Below are 15,707 nucleotides of genomic sequence, written 5' to 3' on the forward strand. Positions count from 1 at the left end.
TGCACCGCCACGGCCCGGCGGGCGGGCGCCGCCGGGGCGATGAGGACCGGCTCGCGGCTGCTGCTGGTGCTGCTCGTCTGGGGCTCGGCGGCGGTAAGTGGGGCGGCCCCGGCGGGCGGGAGGGAGAGGCAGTAGCCCGGCGTTCCTCCGTGCTGCCCCCGCTCCCCGACAGCCGCGGCAACTTCGGGTGTGGGAGCGGAGCCGCGTTCCCGCGGCTCTCTGCGGCTTTTCCCGTTTCTCTTTTTATTACTATTAATTATTATTCGCCTTAAATCCCGTGTCTCGGCGGTGCCGTTGGAACTCATCCCCCTTCTCCCCCCGCGCACCGCCGGGCAAACTTCGGGGTGGCGACGCGTCCCGGCGGCACCGCTGCCCAGCCGCCCTGCTCCGCCGGCTCCAACTTTTATTCCGTCCGACCCTCAGCCAGCCCGAGGGGCCGAGCCGCGCTGGGGGCTGACGGGCTGAAAAGTTGGCTGCTGCTTTTTCTTTTATTTCCCCCCCCCCCCTCGCTGAAGCGCTGCCCGCAGCGCACCGCCAGTGCCCGCGCGTGGCCGCAGCGCTCGGTGCTGGCTCCCGCTGGCGCCGCCGCCGCTCTCCGCCCGCGTGCCGCGGTGCAGCGCGGGGCATGTCCCACGTCTGAGCCGCGGGGCCCCGCTGCGTTCCCGTCTAGCGAGCGCGGCCGTAGCAGTGGGGTGATTTCGGATTGGGAGCCTATTCCCTTCAGCCAGCTCCTTTGAAATGTTTTCTAACGGCAACATCTTGCCAGCGCCGGGCAGAGCCCGCGGAGCCGCGGCTTTCTCGCGCTTCCCGTGCAGCCGCTGCCATCCGCCGCCCGAGCGGGGGTTCTCGCGGAGTCCGCCGCTTTGCGTTCTGCTTACTGAGCTGCGCCGAAAGGACCCTTCCCTCTGTCTGTCTGTAATGCAGCACTGCCCGCGGGTGCTGGGGGAAGCGCAGAGCCAGGTGTGTGCCCGGAGTAGCGCTTTCCTGTGCAAGTGATGCTCCGGTCCCTTGGCTGCACCGCTGCTGGACCAGTGCGCAGCCCGCACCGCTCAGCCGCGCCGTGGCTAGCTCAGGAGCACCAGAAATAAAATCCCTTGTCACCAGCACTTGCTTGTGCATCAGTCACCGGGCACTCGCTATGTGCAAACAGCCCGTTCGCGTGCTCCCAGCGAGAGGGCTCTGGGACCGTCTGTGCTGGGAAGGCGCGCTCCGTCCCTCCGGCTGCGCTGACCTGCCCCCATAGCAGGAGCGCTTCTTGCCGCACAGCATAAAGTTGAGACAGAGCAGCAGAGCGCTGAGCCGGGTGCTGCCCCTGGGTGCCGGCAGGTTGTGTGCGGGGCTGCGCTATTAGATGGCACTGTTACGTTTCAGTTGGCCGTCCCTCCGCCTCCCCCTGCAGCTGGGGCACGGGCAGAGCCGGGTGGCACGGAGGCAGCGGCTGCAAGGCTGGTGCGGGGAAGGAGGGGGCTGTCGTGGGCTGCAGGCTCCTGGGGCAGCTGCGAGCTTTGGGGTCCTCCTCCTCCAGTCCTGGGGCTTGCCCCTGTTCTCGGTAGCAGGACTCAGCGATCTGGATGTTGCAGCATCAGGCCTTTGCGTGGCTCCGGCGTGAGCACTGCTCGCTTGATGAATTGCTGCTCTTTGTTTCCTCCCCTCTTCTGACAGTGCCCAATATCCAGCCTTCCTACAAACAATGCTTTCTATTGTAGTCAGGCAACTAGTTTCTGGCCCTTTTTATTTTTGCAGCTACAGTATGGATCCGTTCCAACTGACAGACACTTTAGCATAGATGGTTGCTACTTGCACGCTGCTTTAGTGTTCGAGTTTGCCTGTGCAAAGCACCTCATTGCTGTGCACAAAGCGTTGTACCAAACCTCAGAAGTCACGGTGTGTGTCTTACTTCTTTGATTTTGCAGGCACTCAATGGGGATCTTACAGTTAGACCCGCGTGCAAGCCTGGCTTTTCAGAAGAAGACTACACAGCGTTCGTCTCCCAGAATATCATGGAAGGGCAGAAGCTACTCAAAGGTAAGTGGAATAAAATGCTTAATAGGCGCTGCAATAACTGTACTTGGGGAGGTGAAAGGAGACTTGCAGATGCTGGTTGTGATGGTGAAATTGTCTGCAGAATTATGTTTGTAGGAGGATGAAACACTAAGTGGTTTACGTGAGCGCGGTTTTGAATGCAGATGAATCACTCCAAGTTCACGTGCTGTCTGCTTCAGGTGGATCGCTCGCCTGTGCTATGCGAGGTCAGCACTTCACTTTTAAGTCTCCCACTCCCACCCTGTCTGAAGGGACTCTGCGTTTTGATATTTTAGAAAGTATTTTTATGTATGAAATTCTGAGGTCCTTAAATTATCTCTGCTTTGAAATGCTTGATAAAGCAGACGTTGTTGTTGGAAATGTGGTAAACAAGCCTACAGACATTCTGTTCACAAATGTGGCATTCATTTTCATTACTGCCCCACTGACAACATGAAAACACAGGCAAAAAGAAACTACCAATTAGCTCTATAGTAATTGGAGGATTATAACCACTTTTGTGATTGTAAACTCTGAGACATCTTCGTAATCCAAATAACAATAGATTTTCCTGTGTATTGATCTGTCTCCCTTTCAAGTTAAAAATAATTAAACTTTGTATTTGCATGATGCAGAAAATCATTGTTTTTCTTGAAGATCAAAATCCCTTCCCCCTCCCAGCCCCCTCCTTAAGTTAAATCGCCAGCCACTAGTGGATGCTGCAGCAATTCTTAAAACACAGTGTGCTGTAGGAATCAAGAGCACAACAGGTTCCCATACCCTGCACAAGGGATTGCAAACCCTTCGCTACTTTCTCCTGAGTGCATTTACTTGCATGCACGCTCCTCTCTCAGAAAGCTGGCGTTTCTGTCTTCCTGCACAGCCACCACCTGCTCTGTTACTTCGATTTCTAGGGAGACAGAGAGTTGTGTTCTTTCTGGCTTCAGTGGAATCCAGGGCTGGATGTTTTCTCTCTACATGAGTTGGCAATCAGTTTTGTTTCTAAGCCTGATTGTCTTTGTTTTGCTGTTCAAGAATTCTCTGGACTGGCCTGGCATCAGCTGGGAGATGTTGGGGAATTTATTTGCTGTTTGAAAGATAGCCAGCTTGGGGTTGGACACAGACAAACCCGAGAGCATAACAAAGCAGTAAATATTAGAGGCGTGGTACCAAATGTTTACATGTTTAGTAGCAATTTTTCCCAAATTGTAAGTTGCAAGGTCTTCCAGGTCAGTCTGTAAACTGAGTACTTTCAACACTTCTTAGCTTTGAAAGTCATCTGGTACACAGCGTCCTCCAAAGCCCAGAAGATCCTGTCATTAATACACTTGCTTGGAGGACTGTTTTCTTTGCGTTTAGTGCTTGATGTGTTGCGGTGCGTGTTTGTGTAGGTGGGCGGTAGGGATGGAGCACGTCTGCTCAGCAGTGACTGAAGGCAGCAGAGTGGCTGTCACTTCATTTCTGTTGCAAGTGACCGCCTTCAAATGTGAAATTATATTTAGGCTGTCAAGTTGATTTGAATGAAAAAATATATTTAATGAACGCTAATTTTATCCTTAGGGTCCAGTTGTAGTTTTACACTAGTCGTGGTGAAACCGCCGCTCATTGGGGGTTGAACTGGCCCCCAGATATTGCCCCACTGTAAGATCTGTGTCCTGGTAGCATTGTCCCTAGTGACATGATTTGTAGGAATTTTGTCAAAAAGGAGAAAGGGGAAGAAAAAAAAGTGCAAATGCTGTGTTTGCTAATAAGTGAGCTATCATCTTTACACCTTCTAATCAGCAGCCAAATAAATGCTGCTGTTTATCAGAGGAAACAAATATATCTAATTAATTTGTAGGATAATGGGGGAGAAAATCTGCTGCATAAATCCTTCTTCGTGCTTGTGTTGTTCTTTATATATATTTTAGCATGTAAAATTGGTAGTTTTCCAGTTTAGGTTTAATTTTACTTCCTAACACTTGATACGTCTGAGGCATAAAATGTTTATCTCATTCTTCCATCTGGGTGAAGTATTGTACAATAGATCAGACCAAAAATGGGTTCAGATTGCTTACATTAACATGTTTGATAGATTGACATATGTACTGTTTCACACCATCTTACCACGCAAAGCTTTGCTGCCAGCTACCACCATCTTATTCATCAGCATTCAGTAATTCATCTTCGGGCCAAGTGGGGCTGTTTGCATTGAAAAAATACAAAAAAGCAGGTACGGATTCACCTGACAATCATTTCATGGCTCTGGGGAAAAGGGGTGTATATATAGTTTAAATTGCTCTCAGGGGAGTCCCGTTGGAAAAACCCTAAATCTGTGTGCTGTGTAAGAACCATTTCATCCTTGGGAAGGAGGGAGGGGGAACCCGGGGACAGTTCATCCTTGGCTGAATCATCGTTTGGGCAGATGTGATGCAGGTGGTCAGCCTTGGGTGTTGAGAAGTTCAGCTGCTGTGTGGTTGGAGGATACACTGTGGTCCTACAACTGGTTTCTCTTTTAAGCTTGCTAGTAACCATCTCTAAATGTAGCAGCATGGTGAGTGTGTAAAAGTAAGTGCCTAAAGTACTCTAGGTTTGAACTGAGTTAAACAGATCATGGCTGCTTATAATTGACTTATTCCAATGGAAATAGCTTAGTCTTAATTTGACAACAAGAGCTTTTACAGAGTCATTGTTTTATTATAAGTATGCTATAAGCTATTAACTACTACATTGTGGTTTGTCTTATTCGCCTGAGTCAGCTCTTTAACATCCTCAAAACATACAGATTCTAGCAGGAGCTATTTGTTACACAGTAATTAACTTGTTTATGATAAATGGATGGGAGAAATGTCATGGCATTTTGTTTTATGTATAAATGAAAAGCATTTGCATTCTAAAAATTTTATGTTAATTAGACTTAAAATAGTTTTCCCCAATAGGGCCACAAATACCACGTACTACACACCACTGCCAAATGTATCCTGATGATGGGGTATTAGCTGAGTTAATTTGTGGAGCCCATACCTTCCTCAGAAATGCCATCCTTGCATCTCCCAACAATAGTTAGCAGAGTAAAATCAGTTTATTTTTGTCTTTGTTTTTGTTTGGAGGATAATAAACAGAGCGTTGATCACTGGTGCATGATAATGTTTAAAATAGGATGGTTGGTTGTTTTCTTCCTTAGCCTTAGGAGAAAAATCTCAAACCTGCTGTCTGACTGAGGACAATTACAGCTCAGGTGTCTTCTTCCTCTTTCTTAATTACTGATATGAACTTGAAGTGGTGAGAACATAGCTCTCTAGAGGTGGGGAGCAATGACACGCGGTGCTGCACGGAGAGCAGCTTGGGACTGACTCAGGGATCTGTTCCAGAGCTGTTGCTCGTGTGAATGGGAGCGGTGGGCAGGTGGCCTTGTAGGGAAAGGGCCACAAGGAGCAGGATGCTGAAGGTGGTATGCGGGACGGTTGTACACGGTGGACTGACGCTCCCGATACTGACTGTTTCTCTAAGATCCTCAAAGATTCCAAAAATGTCATCTTGAAAAATGAGAAGTTCAAATGTTACTGGCATTGGTGAGACCATGGCAACTGGCCATCGTGGCTAGTTGTGTGTCTCGTAGCCTTCCCTACAGCCAAGAGGCAGCGTAAGCAGTGGAGGCATACGGCCCTTTTTTTTTTGTTTTTCTTTGCTTCTCTTCATCTGCAGTGATTCATGTTTCTGTTGCCCATCTTAAATAGTGCCTGTACCAATGTAGCAGGATAACTCCGCTTGTGTGGGCAGCTGCGTTTGGGTAGGAGCGTGTGGAAGCACGGTTTATTTCTGTGCAGCACTCCGAATGAGCTGTGCCAGCTTGTGCTGCTTTCAGCACATGCGTGAAAGCAAAGGTAGCCAAACTTCAGGCAAGTGCATGAAAACATAACTGACTGAACACTGTGGTTTTCGCTGTCATGCATCTTGTTTACAAACAAGTAAAACGTGTACATTTTACTGAAATAACTGTTTTTTTTTCCAAATGAATTCTCCATGGAGGCCATCTCTCAACTGTATCTTAAAAGCAGGATGTTCTTCTTTGTGGCTGAAGCCTTTTGTTCTCCCCTCAGCAGCTTCAGCACCTCCACTGTTCTGCCCTCACCATCTCCAACAGTAAGACTTAGGAGGGCTGCAAATCTTTAGAAAACACAGAAGGGGTAGAGCAAACACCCCGGTGCAAGCTGTGTTTGAGGCTGGTTGCTAGTAATTCACATGGCAGTAACTGTAGGGATGTGTACTGTACCTGCTTTTGGACTGCATTCCTGTGGCTAAGACAATGGAGGAAACTGAATGTGTCCTGTAGATTGTGTTAGGGCAATGTGCTGGCAGTTCTAGTTGAAAATGGTCATCCAGACACAAAATACTGCTGCATACATGACACTTGGCCCCGACAGAAAGAGTGATGCAGGTAAGGCTTCCAGGAGAAGAGCTGGTGGTTTTGCTAAATGCCTACAGTAACAGATAACCTAGCAAGTGCCCCGGGATCCACTGGGGCTGTTGACAGGGAGCTTGTATCTGCAGTATGTGAGTTGGCTAACGGGGACACTGCCCTTTCGTGTGCATGGTTTCCCACTTCTCTTGTGGGTAGAATCCATAGGTATCTGCCTGCCATGAATTCCGTATTCTGAATGCCCTCTGGGGCTGTCTGGGCGTTCTTAGGAAGCAAAAATCCTGAGGGGATGCTGGGTTTGTTCTGGGGTTCTGTCAGTTTTCTGTAGGGTTGCTCGGTGTGTTGCAGCATGGATGCCTTGCTGCAGCCAGTGCCTTCTGCAAGCTGCTCGGGGCTTGAAAGGAGCCTTTCGTTATTTTCTGGTTTGTGATTCTGCATGAAAAGCAGCCACTGAAGTTATTGTACACATAATTAGCTACACAGTTCCATAATAAAATCTGAAAGTAGGGAACCCAGAACTCTACCCGTAACCTTTTTTCATTCCTTTCTTGGAGTAAATGGAGGCTGAGAGACATCAGCTCTCTGCGTTAGGTTTGTACGTGCTCGTGTGAAGCTGTTTCTCAGCAAACCCTTCTCCCATTCCACAGGACAACTTCTCCCAAAAGTGGTTCCTCTTGGTGCAAATCAACCTCACGGTTTCAGTCATGAGCTGCAGGGGAGACCCCAGGAAGAGCCCCCACAGATTGGGGTGACTGCCGATGCATATTCATTTTCAACATTGTTCTTCATATCCAACTTCTGGCACAGAAATTTGATGTTGAAGTTGACGTTTTTATCTAAATAAAATGCCAGTTAATGAGACCAGAGTAGTCAATAGCACTCTGTAGAGTTAATCCCCTTACACTGTTTAATAACTGTATATATTGCTTTCTAGTTCAGAGCTTTGAACCAAATTCCTCAAACCCAAGTAAAATTACTTTTTTCTGCATTCTGGGAAAGCAACTGATTTTTATCTGAATAAATCTGCTTCTCCAAAAACAGACTCAGAGCTTCTCTTCTTCTTTTCTTTCTTTCTTTTTTTTTTTTTTTTTTTTTTTAGTAGATGGGGAAAATTTGTCTCTTGGAAAATGGAGTTGCTTCAATTAGGCGCTCTGAACAAATAAATATAGATACTAAGGAAGAAAATGAAACCATTTCTAATGGATAATTTCTTTTTTTCTGCTAAGGGTGTTAGGAAGTAAGCCATGCCTGGATCTGGGTGAATGTGTTGCTTATTGGGAAATACCTGTTGTTTTGAAGTCCAAACCAATAAAGCAAGGTCTGTTAAGGTTAAAAAAATGTTAATTTTGGAGTCACTTCTGTGTTCGGAAGCTGACTGTTGCTGACAGAGCTCGTGAGCTCTGATCTCACTGAGCAGATGCTGAAAGCATTTTGGAAGTTCTGTTTTTCACATGTGGTAAATGAAAATTATTTATTCCAGCAATGAAATATTGCTTAATTTTCATTGACCTAATGCTAGTTTTCATAGCCTAATTCCATTGATATTCATGTGCAAGCCTCCTTCCTCCTTAATTTTCTCTTGGAAAATGAGCATTATATTTTTCTAGAGATACCTTATTTCATTGCAAACTGAAGATTGTGAGGCACTTAGTTCTGCAGTAGCTTGGACTATGTGCACAGCCCGTAGAATGCTGGCATGATTTAGATTGTACTTAAAAGTCTCATTTAAAGGGTAAGAAGAGATTCAAAGTACAGAGGATAGGATTTAATTAGAAATCAACTTTTTAATATTTTTTTTCTATATAATAGAATGAATTTGAGTAACATAGGGAAAGAAGACTGTTTCACTTCCATTTGAGGATAGAGGTCTACTCAGAATTAATGCCATTCCTGCAAAAGTGAACAGAACAAAATGCCCTATTTTGTACACTTGTGTAAATGCGGTAGTAAGAACACAAGCGAGAAGGCAGCGATTGAAAAACAATGGCCACTACTTGTGTTTTGGGACTCCAGGTTTGGAACAGTTTGATGAGGAAATCAGGAGGAGCCCTTAGCAGTGACTCCAGTCTTGATTTCTCCTAGAGCCTGCTCCTGAACGCTGCAATAGGAATTCATGCTGGACAGATGGACTCAATCCGTACCTATTTTTAGTGTAGGCGAACCTTCTGTGTGCTAGTTGAAGGATTTGAAGAACACTTTATTTCATATTCAGTTTTCCTTTCGGTGTCTAAATGACCCCCTCCAAGATTTTGCTTTTTCAGGCTCAGAAATGCCATTGGCCTTTGGTGCTGTCAGATGGTGTTCTTATTGCCCAGAATACAGCGATATTTTGAAATTTTCTTCAAAAATGTTTTTATTAGCATCTCTGAAAGGAGAGGTTGAGAGATCTGGGGCTGTTTATCCTGGAGAAGTCTCGGGGAGATGTTAGCATTATGTATAAATGCTTCATGGGATGATGGGGCGAGACAGTGCTCAGCCGTGCACTGAGAAAGGACGAAAGGAAATAGGCACAAACTGAAATGCAAGAAATTCTATTTATTTGTGAGAAATAACTTCTTTGGTGTGAGGGTTGTCAAATATGGGAGCTGGCTGCTCGGGGGGGGGCATGGAGTGTCCGTGCCTGGAGATGCTCAGAGCCTGCCGGGCCCTGGCTGCCCTGCGGTGAGATGCTCTCAGGGCTCTATGAGAGGTGACTGTATGAAAAATTAGTGATGAACAGAGATTTTCTGCAAGTGGAGATCAAATAACTTTAAATAAAAACATGGCAACAGTCTGCCAAAAAAAAAAAAAAAAGATCCTTATGGGGAAATGGTATTTCTGCAACTTCTTGGAAGCATAACTTCTAAAGAGACTATAATTGAAACACCAGGGACCACTATTCTGCTGTTTGCTTCCATTAATGTCCAGACTTAACTCAGGCATAGTTTGTCTCCCGGCATAAGGAAATGTTACACTTAAATTCAAAAAGCTCTTGATTTCCTCTTTATTTTTAGTAGAATAAATGTGGAACATATGGAGTTTCTGTTTTCCCAAAATATTTGTCATTAGTACTGGCTGCCTCACTTCTTTCAGCAGAATCTTCCCCAAGTGAGTTTTCCCGCAACACAAAAAATAGTTGGGTAGAACAAGAGTTCTTTTTGCCACAGGCTTTGTGATTCTTCTTGCTTACATTCATTGTCGCTAATTTATTTATTAATTTTGAATTGTAATTGCACAGAGGGAGAGAGGAGCAGCAAATGTTCTGGCATATGGGCTGCACTGTCGTTGGGAGCGGAGAATTGCAGTCGCTCTTGCTGCCCTGTGCCTTATGACCCCAGGCTCCAGACTCTCTCTCTGCCAGCCTGTTTAGATTCCCGCTTTCTGCTCCCTTCCAATACAAAATTTTAATTATTTTTGCTTTGCCCGCTTGCCAGCATTTTGTAATAGAGAGCCAGTGGCAGTAATTCAGTACTCTGCTAGTTATGCTGCTGCTCAGAGGGTCACATATACTACAGCCTATTAACATTAGCATGGTAATAGCAGCCGGTATGTGGAACGCGCAGTGGGAATGTTGGAAGCTCCTCCAAGGACCCTGAAGATATGTATGGGCCACCCATGAAGCAGAAAAAAAATGCCCTTTCTACTTTGAAATGAGCCAATCTGTGTGTTTCATGGATACCCGGCAGCACTGCAATCATTAAGGCTATTACTATGCCTATTATAAATCACAGTTTTGTAGCAGTTTGTAGATTAGTCACAAAAAGTGCTTTCAGTCTAAAATTCTGTTAGACTGACTTTGTCTAGTAGCAATTCCAATCCTTATTAAACAAAATTGTCTTTAAAATAATTATGAATATAGCAATTACCCAAAGATAAATAGTCAAGATTGCAAAAATTGTTCCATTGAAAACTATGTCTCAGCTCCCTCAGTCAGTCTAGGGAATAATGATAGGCAGGTTGGCGAAACAAATGTGTTTTACTCTTTGTGCGGCAGGAGAAGCTGCATGATATTTGGATTCTTGGTTTCTGGAGATAAAACATCAACAAGTGAGCCTGAGAATGTTTCAGAAAATAAAGAAATGGTTGCACTTGAATAACTGCAGATAGGAGCTAATCTAAAGCATAAAATTTAATAACCTGTTTCTTCCTGGTATGGTCAAGGTAGTCATTAAAGGATGACTCCCTATAAATCAGCCCTGCCCTGCAGATCCTTCTGGCTGCAGGACTTTTTCGGGAAGTCTCGCTGATTTTGGAGAGCTGTCTGTGGTGTCACTGAACCTCCCACGCTCATTGCTGTCTGTTCGATGGTGCTTTGTGGACAAACAGCAGAACAGGGCTGGAGGAATGCAAGAAGCCTAATGCCTGCTGCTCCCTGCTCTGTGAGCGTGTTGTCCCCAGCTGCTTTCACAGGTCCAGTCCTGGGGACCACAGCCAGGCAATGTCTGGCTTCCCTCTTTTTCTTTATTTTTAAACTGAAGGTCTCTGGCAATTTAAACCTGTTGCTATTTGTCTTATTCATCAGAGAACAGTTGCTGCTTTTTGTTGGTTTTTCTCAACCCATTTAAAATGTTTTCTTGGCTTCTGTTGGCTGAGCCACTCATTTGTGCCCTCCTTTGAGCCCATAGCATCGTGCTCAGCACAGTGCCCTGGGGCGTGTGCCTGTGCCAAGGCTGGTTGTGCTGACCAGGCAGGAGGGTTACTTCACCTGGGCAGTTGATTTGGTCTGTATGAGGATTGATATTTTTTTGACAGCGTGACACTGTTGACTCATATTCAGCTTGTGATCCTCATCATCCCACATCAATTTTTTTTTTGAAGAACTCCTGCCTACCCAGTTATTTTCTATGTGTACTGTTGATTAATCCTACTGAATTGGGTTACCTTGCTCTTCTTCCATTGAATTGTCTTCTTTTTTTCTTTTTAATGATTCTGATCTCTGACTTCTTTGGATTGTTTTGAATCTTGCTCTTGACCTTCAACAGAGCTGCAGTTGTGCCCTGTTTCCATGTCATTCACAGATGTACAAACATATGCTGCATTCCTTTATCTGTACTGTTAATAAAAGCATTGAGCAAAACTAGTTCAGAACAGACTGCTGGAGAGCTCATGTGATAGATCCTTCTACTTTGGCCATGAACCATCAACGCTTACGCTCTGGGTATAGTCATTGAAATAAGTAAGATGACAATACTGGTTTCTAATCTGAGTCTTTTATGTCTTGAAGTTGTTTGTTTGGCATCTGTAGGAACGCAGCTAAATCTAAATATTATTCATAAAGCTTGTTGGAAGGCCCAGCCCACGGTTTAATATCTTACTACTTAGTGACTTTGTTGAATTTCTTCTATTTCTTCTGCCATAACTCTGGTATTTTTTTTAGTGACCTCTTGTTGATCTGTGTGCTGGGGGTGGAAACTCCCTCTGCTGGCAAGATCTGGTTCTGGAGCATCTTGCTTCAGGGGAGGAAAGAGAGTAGGGCCAGTGGATCTCCAGATGGAAAACCATTTGCAGAGTATTTCCCTCCAGTGGAAGTTCTTCCTTGAGGAATCAAAAAAGTCATCATTTCAGGCCCTGTATGCTTGTCATGTAAGAGGCTGATTATTGGTGGCTGGTTGCATAGCTTCCTTGAAAACAGAAGGCTTGCAAAATTACACAACTGTTTCACTCATCTCCAGAAGCTTGTTGTTTTTTTTTTTAATTCTTTTTATGAAGATTTTGTCAGCTGATTCCATGTCCTGTGGTTTTTTGGTGGTTGGGGATGAAGAAAGATGTGTACGGTTGTTTGGAAAAAGGAGAAAGCATAGGTCATGCTAAGATAAATTCTTGTGATAAATTCTTCAAGGATGATGGCAATTGAAAATATTTGGATTTCACCCAGGGATTTCTTGATACTGTGTTTAAACCCTCTTCAGGAGAAGTTTAGTGACCTAGCGATCACTGTAGATGCTTGTTCAAATAACTGGGTACTGGATTGATGATCTCTGTGCAAAGTTTACTAAAAGATTTTTGTTGTGTTTGCCTGGAGTCTGAAACATAAGAGTAATTGAAAGTTAAAGGATTGGTTGCTATAGCCGATGATAAGCAAGATATTCTAGTTGCGCACATAGGTTTGATTCCTCCTGACTACAAACCCCAAAAGAAGGATTGTATGGGGCAGTCAGAAATGTTGGGGTTTGTGTTAGACATAAAGTAGAGGTTTAGTAGGTTTAATGCTGAGCTGATGTGTGAATTCCCATTGCCTCAGCCTGTGCAGGAATTTCTGGGTGGTGAATTAACTGTGATGTTTTATCAAAGCTCAGTGTAGACAATGCATTTTACTGGAATAATTTTCCTTCATATTTTCAATAAAACAAAGTTTTATTTTCTCTTTCTACTGTGAATTGTGGGTATAATGTTGGTTGTATTCCATTAAATAGCAGCAGAATTGAGCAGTAGTAGCACAGCTGCTTTTACTTTCATAATGTAAGTTTCATTGCCTTGGGAGACATGATGACGAAGCAAAGTTCTGTTAATGCAGCAGGATCATCCTTTGACAATGCAACTGTAAGAAGGAGAATTTAACATCTCTGGATTGGCGGTGCTTCTTAAAATAAAAGCAAATAAGTGGAGCGGGGCTGGCACAGAGAGATGTGGAATGCTGAGTGCTGGGAGGCCTCCTCACAGCTGCTGCGCTGTGGTTCCTGGTGTGTCTGGACAACTCAAGAAGTGATGAGTGTTACTGAGATGTGATGAGAAGACGAGATTTCTGCACTGGGGTCCTTTGTGAATGGTTTCTGACTGTGATGTATGTACCCACACCTCCAAGAGGAATGCACAGGTGATGCCCACTCCAAGAACCTACTGTTCTAGGGAGAGCTGTCTTAAAAATAAATAAAGCCAAGCTCAAGGTTATCTGCCCAAATCAGTAACACACACTCCAAGAAAGTTAGTATCTGATGAATGTCATTTAAGTACCTCCCCAGCTAATAAATAGCTCGGGAGGTATAAAATGTAATGGTTCTAAAGTTGCAGGAGCCTTTGGAGAACACTTTTAAATAGGGCTCATTGGAAGCAGGAGGCCTAATACTCACCTGCTAGGAGATGAACGCTGGAAAAGATAATGGTGGAATGGGGCCGCGTTTCTTGAATGTAGGCTTGTTTTGTTTTAAGCTCTTTTCTAGTTGTGTGCCTTTTGAAACAATTTTTTTTTTTTGTTAGTGTGTAACACACTGGCCAAGTTGCACTAGTAAGCAGCATTCTGTTTTCTTAAGCCTGATCTGAAGCATTTCTGAAGGCTCAACTGGCTTTGGAGTGGGTCACTGTGCCACAGAAATAGCCTGAAGAGCAACTGCATGTCATTTTTCACATGGCTATGCCTAAAGGATCTGTTTGCTTTCAGTCTTCAACATAACATCTGTTGCCCATCTCAGGAGCTCATGTACCACAATGATTCTCCCTTTCCTTCTGTTTTTTCCCCGTCGTGGTCACCTGTGGTTCTGCTGAGGAAATAAATGATATATGTGCACATTTGTAAGGCACAGTCGGTCTTGGGCAAAGAGCTTTTTTATTTTATTACCAAGCTTTTCCTTGACAGGTGAGCAAATAAGCAACAGAAGCTGCTCTGAGATTGCTGAGACCTTATGTAGTAGTTATGAGTTTATTTAGAAATCACAGCAGTCCAAACTCTGCCCCAGTTGGCTTGCTTCCTGACAAGCAATACCCCCTGCTTCTTTGCAGTCATGTGCTTTTTCCTAATTCCCATGGCAGTCACTTTTTTGGCACTTACAGTTAGGAGGAAAAAGTAAGATGAAGTAATACATGGCATTTGTTTTGGCCCTGAGTTGTGACTCATAAATAGCGATAACATCTGTGCTGATAGATTTTCGTGATATATAATCAGACTGAATGGACAAAGCTTTCATTCTACTGCTGTTTCTTTATTTTTTTGCCATTGTTACATTTAGGTAGCTCTGAGGGGAGGAAGTCTATGTTTACATATATTACTCATGTATAGCTCAGAATTTATGTAAGTCTTGTGAATTTTAATTTAGTCTTTTTAAACCATGAAAAGGTTTATTTCCTTTTCTTGAGCTTTACAAAACTTTTTCTTTCCCAAGCCTTGGTCTGTTGAATACTCATAATACTGCCAAGTCTACGTTGTTCTTTTAATTAAAAGACAAAAAAAGAAGAGAAACTTGCAGTGGATGTAAATCCTTATAATCCTGAAATGATGTAAATCAGTGCAACTCCAAGTCATTGGAAGTATTCTGACTTACATCTACTGAAAATCTGGCACATAATATTCCTGCTGGTCTTTTCTTTTACCCAATAGTTGCTCTACACAGAGTTGGCACTACGAACAAAGCTTTCTCTTACTAAATGATAGAGGGTGGCACGGCTTCCAGCACTGCTGATTCAGCACAGCAGAGGCCATTTTCCTCATTTCTTTGTGAGCTAGATTAAATTACTCTGCAGGCTGGACTGCAGCCACAGGCCATGGTTTTACAGTCTTATAACATGGTATCCCAGACCATGGCATCTGAGAGGTCTGGCTGCACGCAAAGCTCTTCTGCTTCACTGCAAAGGATTTTTAGATTCATCTGTCTCTTTACAAGGCTAATGCCAGCAGTACTGAAAATATTTTGATTTTCTAGTTGATACATAATAAAATAAGGTTCTGTTAATTGAATAAAGGGATATCATGGGGATCAGGTTGGTATAAAAACTCCACAGTATTTGTTTGTCATGGCAACGTTTCTTTAGATTTGCCTTACAGAATTACAGGATAATAAATACTGTAAGTTTTTTAATGAATATAATGCAACCGTAGTACCAGTGAAGGTAGCCTGCTTGAGCTTGCAGGGTTGTGCCATGAGAGCTTTTTGGATGATTTACCAAAATGCTGGTACCTGGAAATCCATTTCCTTTTGTGCCTCTGGACGGGGATGTTTCTTGTCTGTTGTGTGCGGGGTTGGAATCAAATCCAGGGAGTGAGGCAGTGGGATGCACTTTGTGGTCACTGCACCTGGTTCATATCCGAGGAAGCTGGGACATGGGATGTCTGTGACTACAGCATGTGGGTAGAGAGAAAGTTTTCTGCTCACTGACCAGTGCTGGCTTCCTTTATTTGAAAAGCATAGCCGGCTCTGCTGTGCTCTCCAGTTGGGCTTCATGATCACAGCTTATAGCAGAAATGGTCTGGCTTTCTTTGTTGGAGTGCAGGTGTTGCTCTGACTTACCCTCTCCTCTCCAATGTTGATAATCAACCCAAGAAGCTTTCTCTGTTGGCGAATGGAGAAAGTAACGGTTAAGGAGGGGAGAAAAGGTCAAA

General features: G+C 44.3%; 1 protein-coding gene across 1 annotated transcript in view; it reads left to right on the forward strand.

Annotated features, from left to right (window-relative positions):
- CDH4 (cadherin 4) overlaps positions 7-15,707 on the forward strand; it is a 415,068-nt gene continuing 399,367 nt past the window's right edge. The window contains exons 1-2 of the mRNA XM_021416332.1: positions 7-93; positions 1,914-2,025. Coding sequence (XP_021272007.1) covers positions 40-93; positions 1,914-2,025 — 166 coding nt within the window. The 5' untranslated portion in view covers positions 7-39. The remainder of the gene's footprint in view (positions 94-1,913; positions 2,026-15,707) is intronic.

Source organism: Numida meleagris, chromosome 19 (assembly GCF_002078875.1).
Source record: "Numida meleagris isolate 19003 breed g44 Domestic line chromosome 19, NumMel1.0, whole genome shotgun sequence".
Taxonomy (NCBI): Eukaryota; Metazoa; Chordata; class Aves; order Galliformes; family Numididae; genus Numida; species Numida meleagris.